The sequence below is a fragment of the Vanellus vanellus genome (assembly GCF_965231255.1).
Source record: "Vanellus vanellus genome assembly, chromosome: 2".
Classification (NCBI taxonomy): Eukaryota; Metazoa; Chordata; class Aves; order Charadriiformes; family Charadriidae; genus Vanellus; species Vanellus vanellus.
Window position 1 is genome coordinate 12,543,624 of NC_138906.1, and position 16,198 is coordinate 12,559,821.

Sequence of the window (16,198 nt, forward strand, 5' to 3'; positions counted from 1 at the left end):
AAGCATGCTTTCTGTAACAGTAATTCATGGAAGATTTACGTAAAGAACTGGTGGAACAGCTTCTTTGAAGTGATTCAGTGTCATTGAGTACACCTTGAAATGATACAAACGGCTATTGTTCAGGCACCCATTTTGCAACATCATAGCAGTATCTTTCTACTTAAGGAAATTTCTGAAACCGTTTTCCAAGCAAGCCTGCTGTTGGCTTTTCTAATGTGATCTATTTGAAAGCAAGATGGTAACCTCAAGAATCCTCAAGTATGTTTTCTAATGAGTAGTTTACATTAGATAAGATCTTCTGTTTGTGTCAGCCTTAATGTGTCTTGTTGTAATAACTTTAAATGTAGCTTTGTGTGTTGTGGACTTAGGCAGTTATTTTAAGAAAAAGTGCCTGCGCTAAGCATTAGAATTTAAGGCAGAGGCCACTGTCGCGTGTTTTTTTTTTTTTCTTTAATGCCAGTTGTTTATGTGTACATTTGTCCCTAAACTAGGTTTATTATATTAAATCTAAAGGAAACTCTTTCTAAGATGAGACTATCTCTCTAATTTAGACATTCCCTTCCACCATCTTTTTTTTAAATTTAGGATTTCTTTAAATGATGCAGTCTCTTGTATGGACTAAAATGCTTGAGGGTGTTGGTACAGTCACGGGAGAAATATTGTGAGGGTGGTGATAGTGAAGAGGTTACTTCTACAAAATCCAGAAATTGCAAGCCAGAACTAGTATGTGTCAAATAAGGAGAAGTTAAGCACTATTGCATTTTATATGTTTGATATGAGATTGTGATTGTTTTATGTCATGGAGCTAAGTTTTCAAGTCTTGGAGCTAAGACTAGTTGTGAGGTGAAGGCCAGGGTGAGGGGCTTGTTCTGGAGGTCACTGCTTCAAACCTCTGCAGGGAGAATTAGTATTCTATGCATGACCACTGAGGAATGGACAGGAATCAGGATGGTCTCCTTACAAATTAGAGTGATTTGTTTTCTGATCCTTGAGTAATACCCACTGACTACCTTGAGAATCTCTTGGTGTTTCAAGATGGAAGGAGTGGGTACTTGCAGAGCTGTTACACATACTGTTGGAAGATTTGATAGTTCTCTGTGGTAGGCCATATGAGGAAATGCTTCAAGAATGTGCTGTACAAAGGTTATTTATTGGTGCTTCAGAAAAGCTTGCTGAATGTATTATAGCTAGTGTCAGTTACTTGCTTTTGTTATATCTTAAGCAGTAATTCTAATTTATTAGCAAGGAATATATTCCCAAATGAAGAGCAATGACATTAGAGGTCACACTGCTTGCATAAAAGCATAATAGCAATTTATCTAGTACAGCAGTAATAAGTACCTAAATACTGTTTGTTTAGAGACTAGCAGAGTAGGATTCTGGCCTCTGAATGTGGTGCAGTGCTTCCTTAAACACCTGGTTAAGCCGCCTTTGCTCTTGAACTTCCTTAGGATTCCTCACCCTCAGGTGTAGTATTTGCATACCTGTGCATACATGTAGACTATTTCTAAGCTATTAGGGATTTGCTAATACAAGAAGAATAGGAGGCAAAATGTCTGTGAAACAGCTAAGGAAAGAGAGTAGCTTTCAAACATATTTTAGGATTTAATCAGCAGTAATTTATTTAGCAGAACCAGATGCTGTCTGTTGAACTCTTCAATAAAGTCAGCTAATCAACACCTATTAATAAAATAAGGTACAATATATACTCATAGATAACTGACTAGTGTTAAGTGTAGGAATATATTGTACCCTGTACCATTTAAACTGGTTGAAACAGTGAGCACACTCAGCGAGCATAGGTGGCACAGATCTCAAAGGAAAGTTGTATGCAATTTCATTTAACAGGTCTCGGGCTGATGATTATTAGTGGACCCAGGAAGGTTTCTTTTATATTCTAAATAAAAAAAAAAATCATCCAAGTTTGTTAATTGTTGTTTAATATTAGTTAAAATAAGTCTGTATGGTTAAGAATATAATTTCTTGCTTTAGTAGAGAGGTTGGCAGGCTAGGTCTACACTGCCTTTTGGTCTAATTGCAGCATTTGCTGACATAGTTGAATTAGCAAGATCAAAGCTTGCTGGCAGCAAAACTGGGCTGGCTTATGCTTGAATGTTGATGTTAGATGCTTGCTCAGAGTAGGTACTTACTAATGTGTTAAAGCTTTTATCATTGATTTCCAGCTGTATAACATACTTAAAATTCATTGATGCAGCTTCGTTACTATGCTTTCTATCGAAAGAAGATTGTCACCTTTTCAGTGGTGGATGTTTTGCCCTTTTACATTTCATGGAACATGAGTTTTGTTTGAAAGTAAGCTGCACTAGATTTATAAAAGAAATTTGATGTTGTAATGCTCGAGTGGATTTCTTGAGGTTTGAGCACGCTTATCAGTGGTTCTAGCATAATCTGTGATGATCTGGAATGTTTGTTTTTCCTAAATATTTATCTTTAGCAAAACAACTAGTCTTACAAAGAAGTCTGTTTAGCCTGATCTTTCTCAGGTGTGCTGTATTCTTGGAGCTTGCATTGAATTAATGGTACTTGAACGTACAGCATCCTTGAAACAAATTGTTCGCTGAAGACCTCAAAATGGAAGTTTTACTCATTTAAATTTGATTTCTTTGCATATTAATAAAGATTCTAGTGGCATACGTTGATACTTAAATTCCCTTAACTCATGAGTAATGCTGTCAAACCAAGTTACATGTAATTAAGTACTCTTCTCTTTCCCCTTTCTCTCCCCGCTTTGTGGAAAAAACCTCTATGTTAATTGGCATCTATGTACCTTAAGGTTTTAATGTTGCACAGGACAATAATTACTATTGTAAAGAGCCTTTGTTTCTTATGTAGTATACACTGAAAATTTGTTCTAAACCATCTTTGAAAATGGGAGACCTGAGACTGTCTAAGAGATTGAAGAGCATACACAAGTACAGTAAAATTGTTTCTGTGTTCTTTGGTTTAGGTGGTTGTTTTTTGTTGTTTTTATCTCTTGACACAATCCTTTAAATAGTAAGTATTACTATTGCTAAACTCTAAACAAAAAGGAGCAGGGAGGTCTTGGGTAAGAGATGTTGCTGAAACTTCCTGATGCTTTCCCTTTACAGACTTGTGTGTTGTCTTGAATGAACAAAAAAGGAAATGCAATACTGTAGCCATTCTGTCTGTGCTCTGACACTTGTTAAAACACATTTTGTCCCTGGCTTCAGCAGTGTGCATAGCCCAGGAATTCTTTCAGCAATCTGCTTGTTCTGTGTTCAAGAGTAGTAGGCAAGTAGAATTAGTTGGTTGCTGAAGTGAATTTTTAAGTCTAGTAAGACCAGTGTGTGCACTGGGTTTGGTGCCGTTTCTCTGTTGTAGGTGAATACAACAGTAATTGGTTACACATCTGTTCTTTACTGTTATTCTGATGAAATATTTCCCGTGACTGAATACATAGTAACATCTGTTACAGAAAGGTAGGTGGCAGAACTTTAATTTAACACTCTAAAATATGCTGTGAGTTTAATTAAACAGCGAAACTGAGGTATCTTTGCATCCAGAAAGTAGTAATCACCTTAGTCTAGATGTTTTCTAGGACATCTTTTTCTTCCCTACTTCTGCTGATTGACTCTGTCAGAAATTCATTTGGTACTGTTCTCTTGAGGCTTTGACAGATCATTATGTGAAAAACACTATGCAAACGTAGCATTTTCTAAAACTATTGAGCAGAATAGCTCAACATGTCTCATAAGCTCACTTTTTAATAATACAGTACTTATGAACTGACACCCTTAATGAATATAGCTTAGTAATACAACATGCTTCCCCCTTTTCTGTGTTTTTTTTTTTTGTTTTGTTTTTTCTTGGAAAGTACTTTTGTTCAGTTTTTTTTTTAGTCTTGATTGCTAATTTTTAGCTTTAGTGAATTGAGCTTCATTTGGCTCAGGAAACAAGAGTCTCATGCTTGGTGATTTTTCATCCTACTTGTAGCATTACTAAGTAGAAGGAAAGTGAATTTATATTTTCAGAACGCATTTATAACCCTCAAAAGTTATGATTTCCTGCATTTGAGTAACAATATGTAATAGGTCGTTTTGAAGCCTTTTTTTCTTACTTAGTTTGACTGGGGTTTGGTGCTTAGCCTTGACTTGTGTTGATGTTTTCCCTCGCCCCCTTTCCTGTCATCTGGTGTGTTCTAACTACAAAAGTTTCAAAAATGTGAAAGACTGGTTTGTATACTACTGACTGTTTCACTAATCAATATTTAATATGGTTTTCATAGGATATGTAACATGACACTGATATTCTGGACAGGTAATTTTCATTGTTTGAAAACCTTACATAATAATGGGAATCAGGTAACTGCTAGAAATGAGCACCTTATTTATTTATTTTTTTAGCATCATATTGCCAAGGATCTGTTTTGTCAAATATACTGTTGAAAAAGCTATAGCTTCTTACTGTTGCAATTAGTATCAAAATGGTTCTGAAATTGTCAAAGTGAAGTTAATATTTAAAGGGGCACTGTCACTTTTTAAAATTGAATTTGGTTCTAAAAACTTAACTTATTGCTCCCTTACTGAAAGATTGTAAGGCTATTTGGTGGAATTCAGAATGATTATTAAAGGCAGTGAAGCTAGTCCCCTTCTGCTTCTCCTTCCTGTCCTCTGTGTGCACCTGCCTGCTTGTTGCCTCATTGGTTTTAGCTTTGCTATGGCTGTGTGCACCCTCTTGCAGAGCCTGGGGGAGAGCGTGCATGCTTACTCTCTCCAGAGCAGTGCATGAGTGATGTGGTCATGCTGGTGCATGAGGAGAGTGCAATTACTGGGAATGACACTGGCTGCAAGTGAAGTGCTGCTACCAAATAGATACAATAATGGAGGTGTTTCTTACCTAATCTTTACTGTTTGCTTATGAGCTGTGAAAGTAGAAACTTTGGTGTAGTCAAAGTGAGAATTTCACTATTTAAAAATATAATCTCATGCATTTGACAGTGTCCCTTTAAATTCTACATGCGTGAATGTATACCTGCCAAATCTGTATGTACTGAGATATTGAGTGGTGCAGTTGATGCCATCCAGAGGGACCTTGACAGGATTGAGGAGTGGGCACATGTGAACCTCATGAAGTTCAACAAGGCCAAGTGCAAGGTCCTGCAACTTGAGTTGGGGCAATCCCCAGTATCAGTACAGACTGGAGGATGAATGGTTTGAGAGCAGGCCTGCGGAGAAGGGTTTGGGGATACTGGTGGATGAAAAATAGGACATGAGGCAGCAATGTGTGCTTGTGGCCCAGAAAGCCAGTCGTAACCAGTGGTACAATAAAGACATGGACCTGTTGGAGCAGGTCCAGAGGAGGGCCACAAAAATCATCGGAGGGCTGGAACACCTTTCCTATGAAGAAAGACTGAGAGAGTTGGGGTTGTTCAGCCTAGAGAAGAGGAAGCTCCCAGGGAGATCTTATTGTGGCCTTTCAGTACTTAAAGGGGTCTTATAAGAAAGAGAGAGACTTTTTAGCAGGGCCTGTAGTCACAGGACAAGGGGTAATGGTTTTAAACTGAAAGAGGGTAGATTTAGATTGGACTTAAGGAAGAAATTTTTTGTGCTGAGGGTGGTGAAACACTGGCATAGGTTGGCCAGAGAAGTGGTAGATGCCCCATCCCTGGAGACATTCAAGGTTAGGCTGGGCAGGGCTCTGAGCAACCTGATCTAGTGGAAGATTTCCCTACTTGTTGCAGGGGAGGTTGGACTAGATGACTTTTAAAAGTCCCTTCCAACCCAAACTATTCTGTAATTCTATGAAGCAATCCAGAAAAGGCTATTTCTTGGTAAAGTCCTCTAAAATGAAGTAGCTTGGCAGCAGAGAGCAAATGGAAGTTCACATACTTAAAACAATGCCTGGTAAGGCATAAACCATATTAACATCTCTGTGTATAACTACAGCTCAGGAACCATATCTGACAGGAATTAGAAATTAGATTTTTTTTTTTTTTTTCACAGCTTAAGTGAAACTGGTTAAATGATTTATGTGACTATATTTAGCTGTGTATGTATAGATATAAAACTGTTTAACACATATGTGTGTGCACACAGAGTTTGATGCTTCCGGCCTTAAAAAGTAATCCTGAATGCTGCAGAAACCGTTAAACTGAAAGCTATTGAAAGAGTGATTCCCAAGGGAGATAGGAAGGTGTTTGGGATCTGATAATGTTTTGAAAAGAAACAGAAACGTGATGAGCACTGAAAACCTGTTCCTAATTCTTGACCATATGTCCAAGAACCGGAAGATCCTTAGTGAAGTCCAGAAAATTGGCAATAACTTGTTTATGGGATGTGCTTTTTTTTTAATTTCAGTCCCGTCTTTCTATGGCAGAGGAAGGTAGCCACAGTGAAAAAGGATTTCTAGTAAAATAAGAAACTGCCTAATCATAATTCTTTCTCTTCTTTCTTCTTTAATTTGTGAATATAGCTAATTTGCTACTACTGATTAATCACACATACAAAGCTCTGATGGGATTAGGTGCAGGGGAGGACTGTGCAGAGTCCAGAGGAAATGAACAAAATAATTTCAGTGCAGTACAAGATACTGATGCAACCTGAATTTTATTTTACATTCACTATGGAATTGGTGTCAGGTTACTGGAACTTGGGTGTTCCAAAAGCTGATTAAAATACCAGGTTTTTTAATGAGAATATCTGAGGATGGATGGGCATCAAAACTTTAACTAAATCTAGTCTCATATTCATACAAATTTATATATCTTTATATATTTTATTTTTTGTGATATAAAAACCAAAGCAAATTTAAAGCTGTTTTTATTCATGGTGCATACTGTGTTTTTAGTAAGTTATGCTTTTCCTTGGCTTTATGATATGTTAAAAAGCTGAAAATACCATGTCAACACCACCAAACTGGTTAATGCCTAGTCTTGTTAATAGCGATGGTGCTCATTCCTAGCTTGAGATCTAGTGTGTTGGCGGATCTTAAATTGGAAGTGGCCCTGGGTTTGGTTTAAATTTTCTCTGATCAACTTACTTAAAAGGAAGCTCAGTTGCCTTCTTAGCTTTGCCAACTCTGCTCTCCTATTTCTCTGCAGACTATTTCAGCTATTTTAAGTTGTAATTGTTGTTCAGAAATCATTTATGCTGGAGAATGAATTTTTATGTTGTTTTCAATGTTCATCATCGAAAAATCAATCCTAAAACATTTTAAATGTTTAACAACTGGTACCCCATGAAACTAAAAATAGTTTCTATTGATTATCAGGTTTAAATTAAAATTAATTCAGTAATTAAATGTTTGTGAAAATAAGATTTTGACAGTAAAGAACATATTCTCCAACGTTTATGCAAGAAATCAAACACAATTTGATTTTTCTTAAACAGGGGAAGGCTGTAGATCATGCATGGTAATATTAATTGGTGATACTGTCAGGTGTTTTTAGGGATATTAAAATGCATATTTGGCTTTAACAGGCTGACGAATTAACAACAGCCTCTTGGTTAAGTCAGGTGCACTTTCACTCTTTTCATAAGTTCATGGGCTCATTTACTATCAAGGTAGTGAAAAAGTGAGCTGTGAAAAATAGTGGAAAGTAGTTCAGAACTTCTGTCATTAAAATTGATTTTTGCTTATGTGTAAATCAGCACATCTATTAAATTTTGTGTACTAACACTTGATGTTGCATAATACATTTTTAACCTGACAGTGTCCCTAAATTATCATGTCTGTTTGCTTTCATTTTCCAGCTGGGTTTTAATTTTGCATGCATTTCAGTGAAATAGAGTATGCATAATAGTTATTTCCTGGAAGCATTTTGGGGCTGTCTCTGCTAGTGTTCTCCAAAATGAGCAAGGTAGTGGAATTTATTTTTCTTTTGTAGAGGTTTGTTAGCTAATGAATAAGTAATACAGAAATGATTCTACTTTATTTACATATATGCATATGTGTTTTTGAACTTAATGTTGTTTGAAGAGCTGTAAGTAATAGGGATCCCTTCTTTTTAATGACAACCCAAACAATTCCAAAATTTAGTAGAACTAAATATTTCTATTTTGAGAAAAAAATATTAAACTCTGATTAGTTTGGCAAAGCAATTTGTAATGTGTAATGCTTTTCCTTAGTTTATCATAGGAGCCTCTGTGAAGTTGTTTTTTTGAAGTAATGCCAATAGAAAGTGGAAGTTGTGCATCTGCTCGCCAAGCAAAGCAGAAACGTAAATCACACAGTCTTTCAATCCGAAGAACCAACAGTTCTGAGCAAGAACGGGCAGGACTGCAGAGAGACATGTTGGAGGGGCAGGTAAGATAATGCACTGCTGCTTGGGTAATTTCCTTAACTTTTTTTATGAGGAATTTTCTATGCAAAGAAAAATAAACCTAAGTAATGAAATATGTCCAGTAAAGCTGCAGGAACAGCAGACTTTCTTGGTTTTAAGTGCTGACTCTGTTTGGAGACTGTTGATGTGGATGTTAACAGTGTTTCAGGTTGTATTCAGAGCTGAGGAGCTTTTTATTAGCTTTTGTGTATTCTTACATGAATTATAAAATCATGAAGAAATACAAAGAAACAGCCTCTTTATTTCACTGCACTTCCAACCTCCCTCCCCCCCCCCTAAAGTTGAAGATTGATTCTTGGTTTCATAAGTTTGAATTTGGAATAGCAGTAACATAGGAATATGAATAAACCAGAATATTTGTTATTATGACTCTGATAGGGAAGGTATTAGTGGGAATGCTGTTCTGCATTCCTTTCCATTAAGTAAACAAATATTGCCTGCTTGACAGGCGTGAGCTAACTTAAATTTTTATTTGTGGTTTTGTTTTTGTTTGTTTGTTCTTTTAATTTGGCTGAAATGAAGGTGTGATCTTCTGTGTATTAAACTTAAGGGAAAGAACAACAACCACAAACTTCTGTAATTTTCTTAAGCATGTCAGTCTGTGTAGTGGATGCAATCTGGAGCCACTTGGAGTGCTTCACCTAGCAATATTGAGATTAACTGTTGGTGAGGTTCCTATAGGATGTGTTTGAAGTAGTGCTGCCAAAGATAAGCAAATAGCAGTTCAAAAACTATTTACTGTCAAATTTAATATGCAATGTTTATGCAGGCCTGGCAAGGATGATGCAAAACTATTTTTATCAGAGAGGTGTTTAGAAATACTGACGGTGTTTGGCTACGAGAAACCTCGCTTTCCGGACTCTGCAGATACTCTGAAGGGAAAACCTTGTGTTTTCTCAGTGTTGTGATAGTTTTTCTTATTTTTTTTTAATGGAATCTATTACTCAGTTAATTACAGTGTTAGTTTTCTGGGAACTAACAGAGCCCAAGTCATTCCTTCTGGTCACCTAGAAGTCAGAGAATGTAAGTACTTGGATAGAAAACTTTGTGCGTTTTGACTGTTACAGCCTTACTTTAGGAAAGGAGTGAAGGGCAGCTGAGAGGTCAAGGCATACTGTCACTTATGTGCAGTAAACCAAAATTAAGCTGTATTTCTTATCAAAATACATAAGTGTATTATGCTGTAATGTTTTAAATGTTTTATGTATCATCCTATTTAATTTTGTTGACCTTTAGCCTAGAACGGCCAGTAGCAGATTCTAACGAGTAGGAAGTACTTGTGCCTCTTCACAGTAGAGCTGTAAACCGCATGAGATCTAGAAAAGGACTTTTGCAGAGGAATAGATAACATTATTACATGGTATTTCAATAAGGTAATTTAAATCATGTCAACTTTAAAGAGACTAAAGGAAGTGGATGCATTTTATTATGCTGGTTACTTTAGGACAGGTTTAGATTTGCTTATGTTTTCAGGCTCTGAGAAGTGGATTGAAAACCCTTACTACATCTCTCTGTTTTGAAACTTGTAGGATAACTTAGTTTCTTTCATAACCTTGTTGTATGGAATTATTGATTAATTAAATTGGAAATAATTCTTCCAACTGCAGTGTTTCTCTTAATAGTGTTTCATTTGTATAGTATTCTTGTTTGATCGATTTTGTTTCAAGTTGGTTTAATTGGGATCTGTTTCATGTTCTGGTTGACTGTGAGTTCATGAACAAAATTACTGTCTCAAGGGAGAGGCAGATAAAGATGTGGAAAGGAGTGTCCTAGAGGGACATAAGGAGCATAGAACCGCTTCTTTCAGCACAATGCCGTAGTTTATATAGTAGCTATGATAAAATGGTGTAAACCTGAATTATGCACAAAGCAGATGTGCTCTGTGTCATGGCTATTAGTGGTTTCTCTTGCTCTTCTCTTTAAAACTGATGCTCAGAAATAACTTACACAATCAGGCTCATGATAGGCTTTTCTAATTGTTTCTGAAGACAATCATCTTGACTGTATGAACCAAAATGTGAGTGAGATTAAATCCTGGTTTTTAGATGCTGCTTGGTGGAAGGCTCATGCTGCCCTCTGATGGCTAGTAAGCACACGATTCGTCCTAATTCAGTTTATAGGAATGGAACCGATTTCTTTTGGTTTGTTTTTGCTGGAACACTTAAGAACAAAACAAGCTATAATCATCCTTAGACTTGCATTGAATAAGGAAATTCACTTGAATTTGGGTGGTGACCTGTGCTCCCATTCCCACTCCCATGGGAGTTTGTACTCCCATTCTAGTAATGCTGCTTCTGTACTTCTAGACCTGAAATAGTAGTTTGTGCTTTGGCAGAAGCTGACTCAATTTTCTGTTTTTTTTTGCTCATAGCTAATGATTTCAAGATCTTGAAATGACATACTTTTGTTTATAAAAAGCAGATGTTGCTGATGGACACATTCTGTGATACATGATACAATATTAATTTAACTTTGAAATTTGGGAATTTGTTTCCTTGCATAGATATTTCTCATTTTTTGAATACAGCTGCATTATTTGTCCAGTAATAAAATGTTGTCTTACTGAAGTCTAAGATGACTGGTTATGTATACTTCAAAGGAGTAGCTGAGCTTTTTTTTCATTAGGGTAAGGCTCAGTTAAGTGGAAACTTCTTTTAAAAAAAAAAAGTATATAGCTGGCTGCCTAGATAAATAATAAATGCAGTAAGCCAACTTGCACACTGTGGTCCACCAGCAACTGAAGAACAGAACAGCTTTGGTAAAATTTATTTAGAGAGTGAGCAAGGACAGTTCTTCCTTTGATCCATACTTGTAATGAATTAATTGATTATAGTTATTAGACTAATGTGCTTTAAATTTCAAGATGTTTGTTAGTATTAGGTTCTCAATGTACTGTGGTCAGTTGTCTTCTGCTTTACTCACTGTCTGCTCAACAGTGTTTGATAACAATCATTGATGTAGTGAGAACCTTGACTCCAAACAGAAATCAGTACATACTTGTTTTGGATATGGTATACGTTTGTTCAGGGGAAATATGGTGCTGATCTCTGTTTTATAGGCAGATGAATAAAATCTAAATAACTTGCTAACAGAAACTTGTGGTCAAGCTTGGTATTAAGCTCCGATCATATGAATCCTGTGTTAGTGGTTTTACGACATACTTGGTTTTGTGCCTTGGAATTGCTGTGTAGCTTACACTGAAGAAAAAAATCAGTCCTCCTCTGTGAATTTCCTTCAGAATACTTTCTGTGAAAAGGATATGCTTGAATAGTATCTGGGGAGGGTAGGATTAAAAATTGCAGTTTCCTTTACACTTAATTATGGTTAGTGACAAAAGTAGGTAAATGTTAAAAATATGCTTGCTGGGAGATGGAGAGAACTGTTGAAATCAGTTTAAGATTGAAGGGTAACTACGTAAAATATTTGTAAAGAAAAATATAAACCCCGATATTTTCCCTCCTAGGATTCTAAACTACCATCTTCTGTCCGGAATACACTCCTTGAACTTTTTGGGCAAATAGAGCGGGAGTTTGAAAATCTGTATATTGAAAATTTGGAATGTGAGTATCTATTTTTTCCAGCAACATATGAATTCTTTGGATTTAGGGTATTGTAGCGGTAATTGAGATGCTTATGTTGTATAGTGTACTTAGTGTAGCTTTCCTGTGAGGAGTTTAAAAATTGTTTTGAACTTGTAGCCAAAGATGGGGTTTGTGTCTTTTCAGGAAAATCACTTTTTTAGCTCTTTGACACAAGTAGTGAGAACTGATGAGTGTCATCCTCCTTGACTCTTAGGCAAAGAAAGTGAAGTAGCTGTCTCCTTGTAATTGTAGGCTCTGATATATACCATGTTAATCTGGCAGTAATTCTGTTCAGCCATTGAAGTTTGTGGCGCTTTTGTATATTTACAGGCTTAATTTTAATGATTTAATATTAGTAAATAAAATTGAAAAAGTCTCTTACTTGAAAAAGTGTGAAATGTGGTGTTTCTGGATCGTACTACTTAGTACATTGTATAACCAGCACCTGCAACTGTTCATGAATTTTGAAGTAGAGCATTCAGATAAAAATTCCATGTGTTATCGGCACAGAATGTTTTTTGTTTAATGACAGTGCAGTCATATGGTAATAATGTAAGTGATCCAGGGTGACATAAGAGGAGCCATAGTAAGTAACACAGGCAGTTATACAGTAAAGCCTCTGCTTAATTTTCCTTGCTGGACTTTGGAAGCTGTGTTGCGTGGCTTCGCTTCTGAGTTGTGGAGTCTGTCTGGTTTGGCTACAAGTCAAATTTTATTCCACACCTAATCTGTTCTCACAGTTAAACCAAACACTCATGTTAAAAAAAACGTTCTTGCATGCTTTTTGAAAATGTGCTGGTTTTTATTCTCTTAACCTACACCATCTTGAAGTTTTAAATGCTATCATCACTGCACATTTTTTAGTGATAATTTTCACAATGGAGTTCTTAGCCTTCTGCTAAGAAGTTGGCTGGTAGGAGGAAAAGTAGGGATTGTCCCCTGCTGCCCTACTTCAAAAACGTTTGTCAGAAAACAAGTGGTAAATTTGTTTGTATCCTCCAGAGTATAATTATTTTCCTTCCATTCCACTTTTGTTTCTTCTACATCTTCAGTCTTCACCTCACAGTTCTAGTTCACTCCTTTCAGGCAATTCTTGTATGTGCCTGGCTTGTTTGTTTCAGTCATCTGTTACTAAAAGCCTGTCTCTGTTTACTTCTTTCATATTGTCTTTGTTTTATAAAATTTTAGGTGTATGTGTCTGGAAACACAGAAAGAATCTTGCTTTGCTCATTTCAAACACTTGGATGTGGTATGCAAGTGTAAACTGACTTTTCTAGCGCTTAGAACTGAGACTTCCATGAATTTCTTAGAAATAGCAAGAAGCATACTCCTGATGGGTCATATTCTCCCACATTTCAAAGCTTGGGAGTGAACAACTTTAAAAAAGTTCCTAAGAACTTGTGGAAAGACAGGCCTAGACTTATTCTCAAGAACAGTGAAAAACTGCTTGGTTAAAGCCTCTCAGTAGGATTTCACTTGAGGAGAACACTTAAAGAATATCAGCCCAGATTTTAAAGAAAAACTGTAACGTTCTTTATAAAATGATGTTGAGCAACTTTAAACGAGCCCAGACACTGGAAATCACTTATGAGTACCTAATTTATTTTAGCTATGCCATCACTCTGTCTTGTGTTGAAACGGCACTGGTGAGTGTTATAAATCCACACCACAAGTCCATGGGGCCTGATGGGATGCACCCTCGAGTGCTGAGGGAGCTGGGGGAAGTCATTGCTGGGCCGCTCTCCATCATCTTTGAAAGGTCTTGGAGAACAGGTGAGGTGCCTGAGGACTGGAGGAAAGCCAGTGTCACTCCAGTCTTCAAAAAGGGCAAGAAGGATGACCTAGGAAACTACAGGCCAGCCAGCCTTACCTCCATCCCTGGAAAGATGATGGAACAGCTTGTTCTGTGTCATCTCAAAGCACCTGGAAGAAAAGAAGGTTATCAGAAGTAGTCAACATGGATTCACCAACGGGAAGTCATATCTGACTAATCTGATAGCCTTCTATGATGGGGTGACTGGATGGGTGGATGAGGGGAGGGCAGTGGATGTTGTCTACCTTGACTTTGGCAAGGCTTTCGACACAGACTCCCACATCATCCTCATAGGCAAGCTTAGGAAGTGTGAGTTGGACGAATGGACAGTGGGGTGGATTGAGAACTGGCTGACAGATAGAGCTCAGAAGTTTGTGGTTAGTGGTGCAGAATCTAGTTGGAGGTCAGTAACGAGTGGTGTCCCTCAGGGGTCAGTACTGGCTCCAGTCCTGTTCAATATATATATTGATCAATGACATGGATGAAGGGCTAGAGTGTACCATGAGCAAGTTTGCTGATGACACAAAACTGGGAGGAGTGGCTGACACGCCAGAAGGCTGTGCTGCCTTACAGCGTGACCTGGACAGGCTGGAGAGTTGGGCAGAGAGAAACCTTATGAAATTCAACAAAGGCAAGTGTAGGGTCCTGCACCTGGGGAGGAATAACCTCATGCATCAGTACAGGTTGGGGGCTGACCTCCTGGAGAGCAGCTCTGTGGAAAGGGACCTGGGAGTCCTGGTAGACAACAGGATGACCACGACCATGAGCCAACAATGTGCCCTGGTAGCCAAGAAGGCGAATGGCATCCTGGGGTGCATCAAGAAGAGTGTGGCCAGCAGGCCGAGGGAGGTCATCCTCCCCCTCTACTCTGCCCTGGTGAGGTAGTACTGTGTCCAGTTCTGGGCTCCCCAGTTCAAGAAAGATGGAGATCTGCTGGAGAGAGTCCAGCAAAGGGCTACAAAGATGATTAGGGGATTAGAACATCTTTCTTATGAGAAAAGGCTGAGGGACTTGGGTCTTTTTAGTCTAGAGAAAAGAAGATTGAGGGGGGATCTTATTAATGCTTATAAATACTTAAAGGGAGGATGCCAGGGGGATGGGAACAGTCTTTTTTCAGTGGTGCCCAGTGATAGGACAAGAGGTAACGGGCACAAACTTGAACATAGGAAGTTCCATCTTAACATGAGGAGGAACTTGTTTACTTTGAGGGTGGCAGAGCACTGGCACAGGCTGCCCAGATAGATTGTGGAGTCTCCCCCTCTGGAGACATTCAAAACCCGCCCGGATGCCGTCCTGTGCAACCTGCTGTAGGTGACCCTGCTCTGGCAGGGGGGTTGGACTAGATGATCTCCTGAAGTCCCTTCCAACACTGACGATTCTGTGATTCTGTGAAATAATTGACAGAAAAGCATATTCTTGTTACAAACACATGCTTTGTCTGATGTGCAATAAAAATGTTTTGATCATATTTAATGTTTCTGAAACACTTGAATGTGAAATGTATATGTCATTCTAAATTTTTTAGTGTATTTCAAGAGATAAAATAATACACATTTGCTGCACTACCTTTCTTAGTGAAACTCTAGCAGTAGACATATTCATACTATTTTGTGATTAACAAAATCTTTGTCAAGAAATTACATACTAATTCTGTGACTAAAAATATTTATGGTACTGCAAATTTTCTGTCTTGTTGGATTTAATTCAGTACAGGTGTGCCATGTATTTCACAGAAGCTGTTTTGTTAATCTTAGTCACGTTTATTAGTAAAAGCAACAGTAATTACAAGCCACTAATACTTTCCTTGGAATCTGGGTCAAGGTTGGTCTCTGGAAAATTCAGCATGAGTCTTGGTTTATGTTTTGGTGAGACCTGCTTTTATAAAATCACAGTTGATGTCCTTTCCTGTCCTTAGCATAAAATAGATTACTTACTTACCATAACAGTTCTTAAATAGTATGTTAAAGATACTGATTTTTTTTTTTGTATTAATGTGAATTTTTGTTATTGTTAGTACGTAGAGAGATTGATACACTTAATGAGCGTTTAGCAGCTGAAGGACAGACAATTGATGGAGCTGAACTGAGCAAAGGACAACTGAAAACAAAAGGTAAGAGAAGCATGAAGAATCCTGAACTAGTATTTTTGAATTTACGGTTTTTATACTGAGCTGGCCAAAACATAGAATCTTATTGAAAGGAATTAATACCAGCTACTTATACAAATAAGCTAATGCTGTATTTGAAGTATCTTCCTTTGAATTTATTTGTCTCAACAGCGAGTCATAGTACGAGTCAGCTTTCTCAGAAATTAAAGACAACTTACAAGGCATCTACTAGCAAGGTATGAGACATATTAAACCTCTACTCATCAGTATGTACTCATGAGACTAACATGACTGTCTTTAAGTTGTAAATTGTGGTTTCTTTAGGCTGAGTAGCGCTGTTCTTTAAGTAAACCTACATCATGAGGAACAGTATA

At 37.4% G+C, this 16,198-nt stretch overlaps 1 protein-coding gene across 1 annotated transcript in view; it reads left to right on the forward strand.

Annotated features, from left to right (window-relative positions):
- The first annotated feature begins 8,140 nt into the window (after positions 1-8,140).
- Positions 8,141-16,198, forward strand: part of WDR37 (WD repeat domain 37) — a 38,043-nt gene continuing 29,985 nt past the window's right edge. The window contains exons 1-4 of the mRNA XM_082479229.1: positions 8,141-8,286; positions 11,787-11,883; positions 15,732-15,827; positions 15,996-16,060. Coding sequence (XP_082335355.1) covers positions 8,149-8,286; positions 11,787-11,883; positions 15,732-15,827; positions 15,996-16,060 — 396 coding nt within the window. The 5' untranslated portion in view covers positions 8,141-8,148. The remainder of the gene's footprint in view (positions 8,287-11,786; positions 11,884-15,731; positions 15,828-15,995; positions 16,061-16,198) is intronic.